This window comes from Lepisma saccharinum, chromosome 20, assembly GCF_977018435.1.
Source record: "Lepisma saccharinum chromosome 20, izLepSacc3.1, whole genome shotgun sequence".
Classification (NCBI taxonomy): domain Eukaryota; kingdom Metazoa; phylum Arthropoda; class Insecta; order Zygentoma; family Lepismatidae; genus Lepisma; species Lepisma saccharinum.
The window spans coordinates 27,703,816-27,723,340 of record NC_139248.1 but is presented as its reverse complement, the minus strand read 5'-3'; the positions used below and the strand labels follow the sequence as shown (position 1 = coordinate 27,723,340).

At 39.5% G+C, this 19,525-nt stretch overlaps 1 protein-coding gene across 12 annotated transcripts in view; it reads right to left on the bottom strand.

Annotated features, from left to right (window-relative positions):
- The window catches only part of by (focal adhesion protein tensin), an 826,913-nt gene that overhangs the window by 176,318 nt on the left and 631,070 nt on the right, over positions 1-19,525 (bottom strand). For all 12 annotated transcript variants that reach the window (XM_083142275.1, XM_083142279.1, XM_083142284.1 and 9 more), the window contains 3 exons: positions 16,817-16,966; positions 14,487-14,866; positions 10,652-10,825 (listed from right to left, as the gene is read on the bottom strand). In XM_083142275.1, the coding sequence (XP_082998401.1) occupies positions 10,652-10,825; positions 14,487-14,866; positions 16,817-16,966 (704 nt within the window). The remainder of the gene's footprint in view (positions 1-10,651; positions 10,826-14,486; positions 14,867-16,816; positions 16,967-19,525) is intronic.

The following is a 19,525-nucleotide window of genomic DNA, read 5'->3' as shown; positions in this document are numbered from 1 at the left end:
TCACTTCATATTCATTTTTTATCAGCAACATAGTTGTTTCTTTCTGGTTTAAAATGGCTTCTGCTGTACTGGAAAATTTCAATAAATAAATAAATGAGTTGTAAAAAGGAAGTAGGGGAGAAAGGAGGAGAAAGGAAGGAAAGGAGATCGGAGGTGAGAGTTAGAAGAGAGAGTCCGGGTTCGGCTTTAGGAGCGAGAGGATAAGGGAGAAGTTCAAGTGAGAGAGGAGAAGACTGGGTGTGTGAGTGAACCTAGGAGGATTATCGATCAACTTTTCAAGTACGAGACAGGCAATTCCTTTCACTAATTATGTACCTGCCGATTCAGTCTTAAAGATCACAAACCCCCAATTTCTGTGTCGCCATTCATTTAAGAGTTTTATAGATTACCACTTATCTAGGTACCTCTCCTGTTGTGATGAAGAAGGATTAAGGCTAAATCTAAGTGAGTAGCTGCCGCCCAGCACCGATGAGGTGGTGTTATACGGTATGAAGTCACTGGACACTTTGAAATTACCATTCAACAGCATGCATCAACAAATGCTTCCTTCCTATATTGTGTTTACTGACAGTGCAATATCACTTCAAGTGGATGCAATATTTCCCCGGCTTTTGCGATGTTCAGTTGTTTGCATGTTTCTGATTGGATCGCTGTTGCATGCAGGAAATAACGCTAGGCACGTATAATCATTTCAACTCCTTTTCCTAGCATAGCTTTCGGCTACAGACACGCAATATGCATATGTTCCTCGAACTCAAAAATATGTCGACACGAAAGCCTTATGCACTCGGAACAATCACTGCGACATATACACGCAAATTCATGAGTGGGGAACGACTTTTATTGTATGTACAGCCTACATATATAGGGTGTAGCCGCACAACATCGACAAAACTTTACACAGCGTGTATACAGAAGAAAATTAATTTGTTTACCAAGAAGAAAACAAAAATGCATGCACCCATTGGTTTGGCAAACATTTTGCACCACTGGCGGCGATAGGGTGTCAAAAATTAGGAGGGGGGGAGGCAAGGACAGTAATTTTTTTCTTGGTAGACAAAGCTTATCATTAAGAGCTCATAGTGCGAGGAGAAAAAGTTTCAAAAAGTTCCCTCCTAATCAGCGCCAATGTTTTGCAATAATTGTATAATGAAATAAAACCCTGATGGTTAGCACAGCGCTACCTATGGCGCTAGAGGTACCGAGTAAGAATCCCGGCTCGGGCATGGGTGTTCTTTGTGCGTGTCCCTTCATCAATTTCATCATATCATCACTCATCCTCATCTTCGCCAAAAGTGGCACAAGAAAGAAGTAAAATAAACCAAATAAACATGATCTCAAAATTTGTCTAAAACACCACATTGGTCGGAAAGGTTTTGAAAGTTAACACACACACAAGTAGGTGTTTTGAAAAATAAAAGTATAACGGTAACGAAGTTAAATGTAACAATAATATTGTTATGGCCAATGTAATTAATAAAAAAATATTAAATGTGGTTGCCAACTCCTACGAATTCAGGTTGCTAACTCATAAGAATTCAGGTTGCCAACTCATTAGAATTCAGGTTGCCAGCTCATAAGAATTCAGGTTGCCAACTCATAAGAATTCAGGTTGCCAACTCATAAGAATTCAGGTTGCCAACTTCAGAATCGCCAATATTTTCTTAATGAAATGAGTAAGTCATTGGCGGCGATTGGGTTCCAAAACTGGGGGGGAGGGCAGCAGAGGCAAAACGTGGGGGGGGGGGGCAACTGCTTCCCATTATCGACGCCACTGAAGGTAGTATTTTACATCCAAATTGTTTTAGAGAAAATTTCCATTGTTATATTTAAAGGGATTTATTGATAAAAAATAAATAGTAGCAAAAAAATTTTAAAATTTTTAAAATTGTACAATTCTTGGGTTGTTCCAAGTTGAACCCCATTTCATCATTCCAGCCAGGTTTCCGTTTGGAACTAACCTGACGAAATAAATGCTTGCTCTATTATTATTGGAGAGGAGGGGGGAGGATAGTTCTTACCACCTTAATGGTACATGCAAATTGCCAATCAGTAATCCAATGACACATTCATCAAGTAATCAGCTACACAGAAGGCGCCAAGGTAGAGAAAACAGCGACTCGCGCATGCGCGTTAGCTGATACTTAGTAAAAATACCGTTTTGCGTGTCGCTTTGTGTGTGTACTTTCTATTATCAGATTTCCCCCCTCAAATCTGGCATCATGTCAATATTGATCAAATTCGTTCGTGCATGTACTTAAATTACAATATCAATACAAATCATTCGTGTTACGTTTACTGCAAAAGCAAACAAAAATGCACATTAAGTCTAGGTATTTAACCCGCTTTAGACGAAAGCATTTGTCTTAACATTTGTGCCATGACCAAAATTCTACCATATAAAGTGAAAAATCTTATGGCATTTCAGATGACATGGCACATTTCATGGCATTTCTCGCATTTTTCGTAGCATAACCAATCAGAAGCGACTTCCAGGTCACGAGTGCACATGTAATGGCGGCCGAGTGAGATATAAACAATGTATCACTTCACGCTTTTTAAAGCCGATAACTATTCAACCGAGAGGAATAACGTTTCATATAAAAAGGTGTTAGGTACAAATCAATGGCGCTGCTTAAATACATGCTTTATAGCGTTTACAGTACACGCATGGAAGAATAAATTAGTTATTTCAATTGTGAACACCGGGCACTGGCTCATATCGTATACTTTTCGTGCTCTATGTATTATCTAACGTTTTCTGCACGTTTCTCATCGCAATCGCAAATGCTAACCGGAATGTTGCAGGAAATGCTTCCGCGTAAATACTATAAGATTCTTGGAAGCATTTATGCTAGCAAAAATGCTGAGGTAAATACTTCCGTCTAAAGGGCCCTCACACAATGAAATACAAGGGTCCATTAAAGTTGACCGAGACTTATTAATGGGAAGTCCGCCTAATATCAAACTATGTCAGTTCCGTTCTTTTAAATGCATTCATTAAAAATGGTAAAAATATGTAATTTTACCCGGGACACCTTGATTACAAGGCGCCGACGTTACCACTACGCCATCGGAGAGGAAACAGCCGTTAATGCCAAGGGACCAAAACCGATAAATTCTGCATGTGACAGCTAAACTTTCTCAGCTACTTCGATAAGGGATGAGGGCGTCAAGGGACATCTAGCAATTGAGTGATGCTTTCTATCAGCGCCGGGACGCTCCAGGAACCTTCTGTTCTCCTCCAGTTGGCGCCACCTGTTGCGGGCGGGGCGCGTCACACCGACAGATATCGATCAGAGCGCAGATGCTGCAGAGGCCTTGGCCCAAAACTCTTCTGTGGAACAACATGTGCGGGATGTGCACCATTTGTAGAACGTCAACCCGTTTCCACAAACCTCAATCTATCTCGGTTGGAGTTTCGAACAGTCAAAAGTTCTCTACAGCCATCCTTTTAGAGGGTAGGACGCACTATTCCTGGGATGGTCTCTTCTCCGATTGGTCTTTACAGGCCCGTAGCCACAATTTTATTTCGGGGGGAGGGAGGCTCATCCCTCATCAGCATCGACCATCTAAAGGGGGGAATTTCTTAGTATTTTACAACTTATTACGCAAGATGTTTAATCCTGGTAAGGAAGTAAAATTAATTACCACTGTACACTATTAAAGTTAGATATCTGCATGATTTCGAGAGGGGGAGCTTCAGCTCTCCGAGCCCTCCCACTGGCTACGTTCCTTGGTATAGGTACCGTGCATAGCGTTGTGTGTCTTAACTATATGGTAGTGGCTTCAACATCTGCTATTCAAATTCCCCCTTCGGCGTACAATTTAGGCAACACACATAACACCATAGAAGGAATCCTGATGACCTGGGACTCAAATTTTTATTGCGTGTGGCTGTACGCTATCTGCCAGGCGCGAAACGACATTATTCCGGGTTAATGAGGCTCTGGCTTCTCAACTCTGGACTTATAACGATTCTCATTTCTTATTTAATTAGAACAGATTGCAACTTTTACCGAATGTAATCCTAGAGATCCATAGTCTGTCTGCCGTCCCGAAATCTCGGAATTACAAGATTCACAGTCCCCGATGTTAGAGATTCTTTGCATTAAGCATTCCAAACATATTTCCTGTCTATCCATCCATGCTTTTGCTTAGCGTAAGCTATATTTCTCTTACTTTCTTCTGATGCGTATTAGCCGGACAATTGCGATGGCGGACAATTGCGATGAACACAGTTAGAAGTGAAAGGGCGGGTTGACAATTGCAATGACATTTTAAATCTATCAAATTGAAGGATGACTTAACACCCCGTACAATACCTCTGACAAGAGAATTATGTGAAATATTGATATTTTCGGCTGGGAATTTGGTTCAGTCAAGTTTTTTAACATGGACTAGAGAAAACAGACCATCTTTTGAAGTCACCCGTTTCCCCACATGTGCGAATACACTTTCCAACTATCTCGTCGATTTTAATATCACGCTTCTTCCTTTTCTGACTTTCTAGATTAAGTTCCATCCGCATCGCATGTACTTACTTGACGTTGGTGTCTTCTGCTTGGCTCTTGAGGCAAGCCAGAACTTCATGAATTTTTGGATGCGGTCTTCCAAGCCATCTATTTATTTTGTTGTTCCAACCTACAACAACATTTTTAGTTCTGTGGCGCCTTTGGTTAGGTTAGGTTAGGTCCTGATCGTCGAAATTGTCTTACCATTAATTTGTAAAATTACCTTCACCGTCAAAATAATGGCAATTGTCTGTGATTTTGGCTTCATCGCAATTGTCCTAGATTCGTGCATTTTATCTTACTCTTTTCTCTCGGTAAACTCGACTAATAACAACTACAACTACATGACAACAATGCGCTTGGTATGTAGGCTTTAAATAGTATAGACGCATTTACGAAAATTTGTGTTAGGTCATCTTTCTAAAACGTAAACGTATTGCCGGTTAATGTTTAATACAATTTGTTTTGTAAATTCCAATAAAAGTGGAAGAAGGCCAAAGGTACATTTGTAATAAGAATAGTACTGCATATTGAGTAGAGTGAAGAGTGACAACCCTCTATAGAACCTGCATTCTTGTCTTTCTTTCCCTCATGTTTTATGGACGCCTATATATTCGTTATGCATTGCTACTTTCGGCACATAGCAACTTTTCTTTTGCAGTCTCGGGGATTATGGCCCGTTTCGCCTTATTGCGTTTTCAACCCCCCCTCCCCCAAATAAAATTTCGCGTGATTTATGTGACCCTAACGTTCTAAGGCAAAACGAGACACAAAAAAATTCCCACCAGGGAATATTATCGACATGAAGGGTCATTATTATTAATGTATTACTAACCTAACATAACCTAACCTAACCGACAGGACAATGGGAGCCAAGGTAGGCAACATCACAAGTTCTCCGCTCCAATTATGAATTACCCTTCAAGTTGATAATAATCCCAGGTGGGAATTTTTTTGTGTGTAAGGCGAAACAGGATAAGGCAAAATGGGATGTCCCGTTTCGCCTTAGAAAGTTCGTGTCACATAAATCATTTGAAATCCTTTTGGGGAGGTGAAAACGCAATAATGCGAAATGGGATACGGTGAAACGGGAGGACACGGTCTCAGGAATGATCGAAAGGGAAGAAGAAAATAAATGACTCCAGCGATGCCGAAATCCCTTGATAATTCAATCAATTTGGGATTGCATTTCCTAGTAACCTTTCCATACTGTACTATATTAGATATAACAGAAGAAAAAAAGAAAAAGAAAAAAATTAAATTTAAACAATCAAGTCGATTTTTACCCTTGTTCACTGTTGTTCCATAATGATTGATAATGTAAACAATATGTCAACATATAGGTAGTACTAGGTGATCTCTAGCTCCACAGAGATCTTGGTACGACCTTGGTTCCACAAACTGAAACTGCCTGGAGTTTGTTTGCACCCTAAATGTATGCGTTAATCAACACCTTTCCCGGATAAACATGAAAAACTCCCCCACAAACCCATTATTTTTTTCCAATGCCCGCTTAGAAATAATCATCGAGATTCCTTACATAAAAGCCTTCATAGAGCACGAGTTTCATTCCACTTAACCCTCCGTCATCCGCTTCCTCATATTAGCACAATAATGTCCCGCGCACGACACTCAGTGCCGCCCTATTGAAACCAATGGTATTTACATGAATTATTGATGCAAATCGTTGTTGAATTACACTAATATTTACTGGACATCAGGCGAAATATATATATGAACGCAAACGTGTCCCTTTTGGGACATTTTTATTAGCTATTGAAGAGAATAAACTTAAAAAAATGAGAGAAGTGTCTCAGAATTACAAGCTTATACTCGTGAAGCAAATGTACAAAAATATTATTCTAAAAATAAAAAAAATACCATATAATGAAGAATCTATAAATTGAACTCACCATTCCCAAAATTTCAACAATTTTCAACGTATTTTTCAAAAATGTTCAATGTATTTTTCAAAATAATTGAAATCGTACAACTTATATGGACTTAGAAAGGAAGCATTTGTTCCAAAATTTTCAGTCAAAATCTTACTGAAAAACAATGAAATGTTTTAAACAAAACTTGATGAAACTTACAATATATTTTTGAAATGTTCAAATCTCAATATGTTTCTCCTACTCTTACGAGATGTACGTAAGAAAAGACATACTGACTCAAACGAATGGAACAGAATGTTGTTACTTTTAATACAGTTATTTTGAAAACATTTCTTATGGGTACTGCAACGTCGATTGAAAAGAAAAGGATCAAACATATAGTATGCGCCAAAATATACAGTACTGAAATGAAAAGATGAACAAAAGTACAGGGAGGTTATTGCAGCATGCCACCGCTTCAGCATCGGCCGCTTGCCGGCCCAGTCATGCAACAGGTGCCGGCAAATTGCGTAACAGATAGCCCGTAACAGAAACCGCTTGTTTTGTAATGTTTCCACTTTTCACAATTACAGTTACAATTACAATTGAAATAAGCACGTACCTTGTCGCACGGATGCAGGAAAAGGTGTCCTCCCAAATACAAATATTTCTGGCACCTTATTTCTGACGTCTAATCTTAGATTAGTCATCGCTACTTTATTCTCAGTTGTCGCGACAGCGCCTGCAGCTTATCGGGGGTTGGGTGAGTTGTCAGCCGCGAGATGGCGCTTCATACTGCACGTGTCGGCAGTGATGCCAACCGTAGGGACATGTCCCTACGCATAGGGACTTTTCACTAAATTTCGCCCGCGTAGGAACGTAGGGACAGATTTTGCCAAATGAGGGAAAACGTAGGTACTTTTTTTCAATCTTGGTAAATTACATTTTATGAATTAGTTTATCTGGATACTTTAGCGAGGAGGAGAAAAAAGAACTAACTAACAGATCTCCATCAGAATTTTGGAACATGTTATCGGTTACCAAAAACTTTCAAGGCAAGTTCCTTTTTGAAAACATTTCCACTCTCGCGAAAATAGTGCTAACATTGCCGCATTCTAACGCGGAAACGGAAAGAATATTTTCAATGTTAAGTGATACAAAAACAAAAAAGGGAAATAAAATGGGACCAAAATTGTTAAAGAATGCAGGAAATACAGCATCACCAACCAACATCTATCTCTTCACAGCAGCAGCATGTATGACTTCAAATAACATAATCAACAGTAAACGACTCAACGTTATTCATTAGGGGTGTGCTGGATTCTTTACTTTAAAAAGTCGTTAATTCTCGACGTTTTCTGCCTTGTAAGTTTCTGGAACTTATCGAAAGTTGTAAGTTTTTATTCTAGAAATGCAAAAACAATCACTTAAAGTGAAAATGACTTGTAAAATTCGAGATTTCCAGTGCTTCGGGAAATTTCGAACATTTCCCGTCCAGAAAATTTTCCGACTTGGTCGGGAAATTGCAAATTTTTCAGTCCCGAATGTCGGGATTTAAAAAAATTACCGTCCCGATCCCGTCCCGACCCAAAAAATTCTGTCCAGCACACCCCTATTATTCATTAAGGCAAGAATTTACAATACCGGACCCTTCTGTAATTTCTATGCTACGTCTTATACTCACGAAATAATTATTCGTGATTATTTATCTCAAGTTAACATGTTGGGGTGAGGGGGAAAAAATGTTCATTAACGTGTAGAAGTTGTAAAATAAGCTTTTCAATTCTCGCAATGATTCTCCGTATACAAGTATGGTAGCCATATTTGTTGATATGAACAAATTAAAATTAGTTACGCTGTCTACAGCGTTGCCATACTGTTGATTTCATACTTGGAGAGCATGGATCGTGTAAGAATGGCGGAAGAGAACAGTAAAAAAGTTGTTAATGTTGTACAGATTGTTAGGTGGAGTGTGCAGGAGGATGGCTGTGGGCTAATTAATAAACTTATGGATTTCAGTATATTGCCCAAAGAACGTGCTTACATGTGACAGCGACAATCACGATGTAGAAGAACTGATTTGATTACAGGTAAATTTGGCAACAGTACATCAATCATAAAATTGCAGGATACGAAAATGGCGTCTTCGATGATGAACGTTTGCCGTTAAAGTGCTACGAAAATAATATTTTTTATCGGTTCGTAATCACAATTACCGCAAAACCATTCAGGAATAGCCCCACTGACCATTCTCGGTAAGTTTAGGTTAAGTTAGGTTAGGCAAACATAGTTAAAATTTGGGCTCGAAAAAAACATGCACGGGTAGCCCAACAAACCATTGACGGATAGCCCCACGAACCATTCAGGTACGGTTAGGTTAGGTTAGGATAGGCAAACATAGTTAAAATTTGGGGTCGTAGTAATATCAGGAATGTTTATTTCGTTTTTTAAGTATTGGAAACACAAAATCTTCCGGTAAATAATAAGCAATCGTGCCGATCGCGGACCACTCAATGTCACTTATTTTGCAATTTCTACACGTGACCCCCCAAATTTTAACTTCAAATTCGTGATTAGGAGGCCTCAATTAGTGAGTATGCGAAATATTACAAAAAATCGGGGAGAGGTCCTGTATTGTAAATTCGCTCCTTCATTAATTGTGGAAGCACCGAGCAGAAAGATTTGGTAAGTAAATGTGTATATTTTATCTTCTGTTTGCATGCTCATGAGGTGTTTTTTTTTTAGTCACTTTACTTGGCGTAGGGACATTTGGTCAGTTGTAGGGACATTTTGACTACGTCTGTAGGGACATTGCCGAAAAATGGTTAGCAACACTGTCGGCTACCAGACAGTGAGTCTACGCTCATTCATGTTCACTTCTGTTCGCGTTTATCAGTACGCGTTTTGTTTATACTGTGTTATTGAGTTGGTGTGCTAGTGCTTTATTGTGTGTTAATTGTTATTCATTCATTACTTATGTCGTTAAACAAATATAGTCTTGAACATAGAGTTTTTATGTACGATAATTACGTGAAAACGAATTCTTGCAGAAAAGTGGTCAGGGATTACGATAGACAGGATCTCTTGAACCTAAGAAACGTGTTGTATTGCTGTTGAAGGAAGTCATTTTCAACATCTCTTATAACACAGGAGGTTAGTGATCATCATTATTATTACTTTTAAATATCATTTTACGCTTTCGGTTTGCTTTATGCGCTGGGATGCTGTCTTCCCTTTCTGTCAACTGAGGATAAAGTAGCGATGTCTAATCTAAGATTAGATGTCAGAAATAAGGTGCCGGAAATATTTGTATTTGGGAGGACACCTTTTCCTGCATCCGTGCGACAAGGTACGTGCTTATTTCAATTGTAATTGTAACTGTAATTGTGAAAAGTGGAAACATTACAAAACAAGCGGTTTCTGTTACGGGCTATCTGTTACGCAATTTGCCGGCACCTGTTGCATGACTGGGCCGGCAAGCGGCCGATGCTGAAGCGGTGGCATGCTGCAATAACCTCCCTGTATAAGACATGTTACAATATAATGACTGGTCTATATGCAACCCAAATAACAATCATGCCTTTTGGGTTGCATAACTGTCAGGAAACCTTAGGTTAGGTTAGGTTAGGTTAGGTTAGGTTAGGTTAGGGCATGTGGAGTGGACGATTGTCATTTGGGTTGCATATAGACCAGTCACCTTTTTCAAACTCGGTCCACCTTCACGACCGCTTCCGTATGAGCAGAAATAATGCTCAACTATGAATACTTTTTCCTCCGTCGAGAGACCCATTTCCAACAACAACTGCACAACACAACTTCCTTTTCACTACTGCGAACACGTGCAGCTGGAGCTATGCCCCGTCGACAAACGCAACCACGTGTTCGAGATGCGCAAGTTTCAGTACTGTATATTTTGGCGCATACCGTATTTGAACACTTTGGTATTTAACACAGTGTGTTTCAATTTTATGTGGTTAAAAACTCGACATTACAGTAAGTAACGGTCTGCAGATTGAAGCACCTGCCGAATTTTAAATAGGAATTACAGTCGAAATGAAAACAAGAGTCAAAAGAAAAGATAGAAAGAAAGGGAAATTTAAAACACTGTCCGGTTCAGAAAAAAAACACTGCTTTCGATGTAAACATGGTTAAGTGGTACAAAGCCTTAACTTTAACATGATAAATAAGACTAAAATGCATGCCCTCACAAATGTCCACAACTCTCTCAAACGATCATTAATGGTATGTACAGAGCACACTCACCGTCCGTGTCCTCGTCGTGGTTGCAGCTGAGGTTCTCGTAGCTGTCCCACCTCGTGGCGGGGTCATCCGAGGCGTCCACAGGGACGGCGGGCGTCGGAGCGGGGCTGGGGAGGCGGACTTCGGGCGTCGCCGAAAAGTGAAGTTCAACAGCCCCGTCCAGGGGGAACCGCATATCTGAAATAAAAAAAAAAATACAACAATTAAAGTAAATTTGAGAATAATATTGAAAAATCAGGTTACTTTTATTAGTTTTCACTTTTTCACCACTGGCTCTGGTAGTTGTTATTGGTTACTGTGTCAGAACAAATTAAATTGATCACTTGCATTGTTTATTCTAAAAACAATGTTGACACAAGGTGTACACTATGCTTTAACTAACTCCTTATAGTTTTGATTGTTTCACAAATATTGCTGACTTGGTCATATTTTGTAAATATGTGCTGTGCAGCATGCTTTAATGTGATGGATACCTTAGATGATGTGATACTAGTGTCTACGTTCTCATATCCACAAGTTCAGAGAACTCCAATCAGATCAACTTGCCCCATTGCTGGCTGAGTTACTCCAAGATAACTGCACCATCTGGAGGGAAGGGTGTTGTCAGCATTATAACTCTGCCAACGTCATATCTTTGGCTGTCTCAAACAACTATTCAAGTAAAAAGATGCAAGATATTTAAAACCATCAACCAGTACAAACAAACTAACTTCTGTTCTGTACAATTTTAAGACATTGACTACATTAGGAGGAAAATGAAGTTGTATTTCTTTTGGTGCATAGCTAACTGAAACAAAAGAAAAGTAAACGATTCTTTTTTGATGGATTGAGTTGATGTTTTAAAGTCCACTTTATGCACAGTAAGGCTAGTCGAGACTGCACCTACAGTTTAAAGTTGGATCCGAACCACCATGTGCCTCCACCGGGAATCGAACCCAAGAGCCCTTGATTACAAGGCGACGATGCTACCACTGTGCCACCGGGGAGGCCCAAAAGTAAACGGTTGACGGTCAAAAAAAGTATGTTGTTCACATACAGATTCAAATACGTGAGCTCAGACCTGAACGTATGGGCTGAAACGGACATAATTTCAATGTCACATTTGTTGTTGTCCTTGTAACTTGTTGCTAGTTCTGTTGAATGTTGAGAACTTTAAATATAAAATGTATGAATCTATGTACTTTATTTAATATTATACAAATTGTGTGCGCAACACATTATCAAGAAATATGTGCTGATTATATGTAAATTGTACAGGGTGATCCGTTTGAGTATGAATAAAATAAAATGGATGTGAAATGTTTTTGGTCAAATGTAATTACCTGAAATATTGTATACAAAAGACTGAAAGGTGGGAATTTTATTTTTATACACTACTAACAGTTTGGTAAAGTTTTCAGTTTTCTACATGGCCTCCATTGCGAACTCTGCACAACTCATAACGGTGATTCAATTCATTCCACGCCTGGTGTAACGTCTCTGGGTGATTCTGTCGAAAGCCTGTGTGATTTTGAGTTTCATATCATCAATATCTGAGGGTTTCTCTGAATACACAGTGTCTTGAACGAAACCCCAGGCGAGGAAGTCTGGAGGGGTTAAATCTGGGGAGTTAAAATGTTGGTCAAGAAAATCACGAACCACTTGTGCCCAGTGAGGGGGTGCACCACCATCTAATTGAAATACAATGTTCAAGTTGTTGTCTTGTTCGAGTTGGGGCAGTAGAAACAATTGCAACATGTCTAAGTAAGGAATATGACGTATTGTGTGCTTTATAGTTAGTTGTAACAATAACGAATCAGTTCAAACTTCATTGTTGCCAACACAAAAACTTATATTAAATAAGTTTAGTAGGTTATTGGCGCATTATTAATAGCTATTATGGTCAGTTTTAAGGATTATGAGCTACAGGAAGTCACCTACATTTAGACATAACACTACACAGCAAACACAAACATGGTTGCGGTCTCTAGGTACATCTGTGTGTGTCCCTCCAAAAATTTCATTGGAGATATGGTGCTGGAATAAGTAAGTGTCTTTTGGATACATTTTTACTTGTTTTGGAAAATGATACAACTGAAGTACAGTAATTCTGGATAATGTTGGGAATGAATTTGAATATCTTATTGGTGCAGGATTAACATTGAAAGGTTGTCAAATTCATTCCTTCGGAACCAGTTAACTCACAACACAAAACAAAATTGCAATGAAAATTTAACAATTCTTACCTATTATTAGACTTCGGACTTTTAGGTTCTAAAAAGTGTGTTTTTAGGTTCCTCAAATAGGCTCTAAAAATCCTAAAATAGGCTCTAAAAATCCTAAAATAGGTTCTAAAAATCTTAAGTTAGGCTCGAAAAATCTTGAAGTAGGTTAAAAAAAACCTTCAAATACTTCACAATGCTGATTAGGTATAGTCGCCGGCAATGAAAACGAGACACCTATATCCTGAAATACGCACTATCTTGCATAATGTTGTGTGTATTGCCTAACCCTACGGCGATGGCAGAACTTACCATTGGGAATTTGCTATTAAAATCCACTCTTCGCCGTGTAGTTAGGCAAAAATATTCCCTAAACTCCGCAATTTTATCTGTACGTATCATCTTACATGCTGAAAATAATAGTTGTATTTCAACAAAAACATAGTCAGTGGTGCAAACTTCAATGCTGAAATGTGAGTTTGCAAGACGTGATTGCCACAAAGCACCCAAGTGACGCGAAAGTGAGCAAGACCACACAGATCAGACATCTTTGGATTCTACAGGTAACAATGGCACCAGACATTTTGCTTTGTTTAGAGCTTTGAAAAATCACCATGGACTTGAAGGAAGGGGAATCGACAGACAGAGAGTACGTTTCAAACACGTTCGTCATTGATTTTTTCGTGACCAAACAAAGCAAATGCCTCTGTGTGTTAGATATAATAAGAATAAAAGACGAATGCAGACATGCAAGTAAAACCAAAAACGATAGTAACTTCAAATTTTCCGGCAATATCAACATATGGGAAAAGGTTACTGGCGGTAAACCAGGTAACATGGGAGTGGCGTGCCCAGGATTTTCGAAGGGGGGGGGGGTTAGGTATACTGTTCTTAGTATTCAGTCCTAATTTTGCCATCTTTTGCTAACATTGACGTATTTAGGAATTCTGGGCCAAAGGGGAGCTGTAACCTCCACCAACCTCCCTTCGGCACGCCACTGCATGGGAGAATATGCCACTGAGGTAAAGTAATCATATAATTGCTTGATATCTGTTTTCATATTTGTGTCTTGTAGATTGAAAGCTTCTTTTGTGATAATCTTTTTTTTTTTTTAAGTGTGGGTATTGATTGATTGATTTAGTATATTTTACTTCGCTTTTCTGCCAATTGTGGCTAATCGCGAAGATGAAGATGAATAGTGATAACATGAAAGAGATGAAGGGACAAACACATATGGACAACACAGTCCTTAGAGGATTACAGTGACCATGGCTCCAGACGCCAGAGCCTCGTTAGTCTGCAAGATGCAGTCCAGGGTGTACTACGTGGAAGTGTGGTTGACATTTGGGTGTCTCCAAAAAGCAGTGGCGTGCCCAAGGGGGGTTGGTGGGGTTATAACGCCCCCTTAGGCCAAGTAATCCTAAAAAAAAACGTCAAAAGCAGGAAGAGATGCAAAATGAGGACTACTAAAAAAAGTATACGTAACCCCCCCTTTAAAAATTCTGGGTACGCCACTGCCGAAAAGGGTCATCCCTGTGGGTGAACAACCCAAATTCAGTAGCCGATGATGTAACCAAGAGGGAGCATAGTCCAAAAGAGAGAGAGGAAGGGGTCCCTAACAGAAAAATGACACCTACCGTTACACGCATCGTCCAACTCCTGCCTCGTGAAATGCAACGTGTAATCCGACACCGCGCACGTGTGGAACTGGCACTTGAAGATTACTTCCCTGGCTGGAGGCTGGGCCCCCCTCCGGTGGTAACACTTCAGCAGGATGTCCCCCCGCAGCTGCAGCCCCCTATCGAGGCCGATGGTGAATCTCTTGGTGAGGTCGGTCACCGTGTAGATGGCGGACGTGTAGACCGGGACGAGGCCCTGGTACACCTTGATGAACGCCCTGCACCCTCCGCTGGGCTCGAACGATGGGGCTCCCAGCACGGAGACGTGCGTTAGGTACAGCGGGTCAGCGTTTATTTTGATGGTCCCAGACAGGAGCCCTGAGAAGTAGTCCACGTATCTGGAAAATATTTTTAAAAATACAAAAATTAATTCAAGCAATGTAAATAGCTAAGGAGATTAAGATTTCAATGATGGAAACCAGGGATAGCCACAATTCAAATTATCCGATATCCTTTTCGGATGCCACGAATAATCCGGATATTTTTTCCCCCGATTTGTCCATCCCTAGTTGAAACTAGTCAAAGATTATTGACTTAAAAGTTACTGAATTAACTGACCAAAAGAAATATTCGTCACGTTTAGGCGCGCAAGGATATATACTACGTAGGAAGTATCCGGCATTTCAAAATTCCCACACCCAGTAATGATACATCTTTCATTGAACAAAAAAGTACTATTTTTATGTGTTTCATTTTGTACTAAACTATCGGAATTAATGTACTGTTAACAAAGGGAACATGGTGAATAGCATATCCAGATAGCACAGTAAGCTTCATGCTTGAAAATACTTTTGGTGTAAAGAGAACAAGATTGCTGCAAGCATATAATGGCAAGCCGCAAGCTTGCATCAGTAACCGCATGCCAAAATTGCTGCAAGTTTGACAATGACAAGTTTGCACCAAGCTTGTCACAGAAAGCTGCATGCTCTTCAAAGCCAACTGCTAGCTTGATTCAAGGTTGCTATAAGCTTTTGTGCTATCTGGGATAATAGTAAGCAGAGAAGAAACTATAGGTCTCAAACTATTATTTAAAATTTTACCATTTACATAAAAACCAATGCGAAAAGTAGTATAGGTATAGTGAAGTAATTGATTAACGACATTTCATACTAAAGTAAGCAGCCAAAAACGATATTTAAGCACACGAGAGAAACAGGACATGACATAGAGTGGGATTAGGCTAAGCAGATAGGAAGGGAGAAAAGAGTACTAGTGAGAAAATGGAAGGAGGCCAAGGAAAAAGAGAAGAAAAGGGAAGAAGACAGAATGAAGTGGAATGGGGGACTGATGATAAACAAAGAATGGAAGGTGTTAGGAAGAGTGGAAAGGACAAGAGCGAAGGAGGAGAAAAGAAGGAAAAGGAATGAAGAAAGAAAGGATAAGGAAAAAGTGCGTGAGATAAAAAGTCCAACCAAGTTCCAGATAAAAGGAAATGTTTATCTAAACTGCCTGTCAGTTGACAGGAGAAGACCACCTGCTGGAACACCTGGAAAGGAATGTTCCAGATAAACAACTTTCTAATAATCTTGGGTCCTGAGGGGGGTGATTTTTGTGTATATATATCTTTCTGATTTGTACCTTATTTCATTTGTATTTGGTACAGAGTCTGAAGAAGACCTTGCTAGAAGGTTGAAATCAAACGTTTAGTTTATGTATTAGAATAAAATAAATTTCTGCCTTGGTCAGCATATTTAGTTTTTGGTTATCATGAAAACAAGGCTTATTAATGTTACTAAAGTAAGCAGGCCAAGTAATACAATACATTGGTGCGTTACATAAAGAGTTTGGCATATATCTGTGAAATGTATTAGGATAGTAACTGCTGATAACTGCAGTTTCTCCCCCCTCCACGCAATCCCGTTCCCTGGCACTTGTTCATAGATCGAGTCCTCTCGAGTCACTACTTACACAGAGACTTGATATCGCCCGCACGCTCCAGAGTTTCCCGGGACAGAGTATACGATACTGTGAGATATCCAATTTTTTAACCCAGTATAAGCCATTGTGACATTATATCTATTGTGCACGCGACACCCCTAATACACCTAACCCCTTACGCAACCCAACAATGCCTTGGGTAAGTTGAAGTAGCTTTCTACAAAATTTCGCTGTTCAGAATTTCTGGAGAAAGCTACACCGTCATCTACGTATTTCATGAATCCTCCCTAGTTGCCGCGATTAACACGGGCAGTAGAAATACGACCCAAAAAAAAACAGCGAATGTAAATATGGTCATCGAATTTAAAAACCTGACCTCAAGTATGGAAACAAAATAACAAATTGCTCACCTTTTATGCGAGGGCTGGTCCAATTCTCCGATCTTGTCGTCGAAAAACCGCCTCATAGCAAACCTATCCAGAGCTTGGTCCGTGCTCCCGCAGATGTTGGAGTAGTGCATATACGCTGCGATGATCACCCCTATACGGTCCCTGCCGCCCCTGGAACCAAACACAAGAGATGTCCGTAATATTATTTTGCAATCTCATATTACAAACACAGAATTTTTTATTTTTATTTTCACAAAGATTTGTTGTAAAACTATACACAGAGCTGTCACAAAATCAAGGTTCACAGAGAAAAGGGATTTTTTTTAAAAAAAAATATAATAATAATAATAAATACGTTTATCGCAATCGAAGACGTATGGGGAGGTGGTCTATTTAAGCGGTTGTTGTGTGGCTGGCCACATATAAAACTCTTCGTATTAACAATAAATAAAAGTAGTATTAAAAAAAAACATGTTTATGTATAAATAATCATACAAATACATTTAATCAAAAAAAGAACGGAACCGCAGAAAGATGCCCAACCTCCGCCCGTATACATTCAGGGGTATGCGCTTATCGTCCTGGTGCCTCGGAATTGTAGTCCCCCCCCTATTTCTTCTGTTCTTTTTTTTCATTTCATTTCATTTTGATTTACAGTAATTGATTATTTTACAACATTTGGTGATATGGAGCTCTTGTTTGTGTCTGAAGTTGCCCCGGTGTCCGGCACAGATTCAGATATTTGGTTTTACAATATAAATGTGCTTAGCATAATATATACATCAAATAATACCAAATATTTAAAAAGCATAATATAAGGCAAAGAGGGAGGGTTGCAGAAAAGTTTGTTGAGGAAATTTAAACAGGGACTTTAAATAAATTCAATTCCGGTCCAGAAGAGAAAATCAGCAAGCGTAAATGGGTTCTGGACCGTAAAGAACCTCCTTATCTGTAAAGAATTTCAATTCGGTCCAGGAACCTTTTTTCAGCATCAATTTAAATACGGTCCAGGAAGCTTTCTTCCCGTTGAATTTAACTACGGTCCAGGAACCTTTTTTCTGGATCAATTTAAATACGGTCCGGAACCATTTTCAATGAAACAATACGCAACTTGCACCGAATTTAAATTGTGCGAGAAAAAAGATTCCGGTCCTCCAGCAAAACGCAATAGAACCAATTAGAATTTTGGGAGTTCACGGAACTTTAACAACCCTGCATTAAAATAAATAAATAAAGTTAATTTTATTCAAAAATATTATATAAAGGATTAAATAAGCGTGCTTTTCCACGCTGTGATAACCACTCTGCCACGGAGGTCGGCGCGAGAGAGAAAGAGGGATAAAAGAACTGAAATAAAGAACCAAGAGAGAGAGAGAACGGGAGAGAGAGAGAGATATAAATGAATTAAGAAAAAAAGAGAAGGCGAAAACAAAACATATCACAAATTTCGGCAACGAAAAAAAAGGCTGACCCCCTACTAATCAATTTCAAAAACAAAAAAACTGACAATTTACTGTCCAAGACGAAAAAACGTGCCTTTAATGACATAACTGACCATATTTCACCCCTACAGAATCATCGATTCTGCTTTCCCCAAAGACAGAATCTCCTGTAGAGACCATTATCATCATTGCAGCCCTCAAAGGTGACTTTTGGAGAGACGGTAAATTTACGTTCAACTACGCGAGGACTGGAAGAATTTGGCACCGCACGGGGAGGGCAGACCCTTATGACTCACTCCACAAGCAAACCAGAGCACTGGACCAGCAAACAGCGGCTCATTTGGACATTACAAGAAAAACCTCCCGAAAATAGCTTCGTGTCAGTCAACAAGACGTCTGCGCCCATTCAACTTTGGCCACGGCTCCCCGGCTGCCAATAATAGACAGTTTACAAATAAATAACAAAGTAAAAAGAACTGGAAGCATTTTTTTTTTTTTACACCTGGATCAAATTTGGCACGCTTATAAGTTAGCGAGACGTGGCATTGAAAACCTGCCAATGCGGAAACACAGCAAAACGACCGAGGAAACCAGCCTTTGCCAACTTTCTTCTGGCTGACGAATTTAGACGCGAACCCGAAAAGTTCGTTCCCTGTCCCTCATGGGCGTCATTATACACTTCCGCAGTGGTAGACAAATATAATTGCAATCTACGGCTGTGAACACCAAAAAAAGAATTGGTAGATTTAAGTTTCGTTCTTCGTTAATATTAGAAAACAATAGTCTCTTTTGAGTTTGCCAGACTATTGAGTTTAACGCCCTTGTATAGTGGAATCCGTGAGTATTACCGTGCAAATTGTCCATGACTATTTTCATTAATTTTTCTCTTGCATCCTGTGTGTTTTTAAGGGATGGATTTTTATGTATGCTGGTGCAGAAGTTGTAAACAGCTTGTTTTAAGTTTTCTTTTAATTCTTGAAGCTGTTACTGGGTCAAATAAAGTGCACGAACATGGTGATGGACAATTTGCACGGCAATATTCGTGAATCCCACTGTACAGTGGGCATAGTAGGAGGTAGGATTCCGATGGACAAAATATACACACAAAAAAATGTTCATATCATACAGGGTGTCTCACACAAGAGCTCAGTAGGTTACAGTACTAAAAACAAAGGTTTCATATTGTGAAAAGATGATTTACGCCGTACGTACTCGTGCTAGATTTGCGAAACAGACCTCCCGATGTCGCAGTGATAGCGTTGTAGCCTTGTAATCAAGGAGTCCCGGG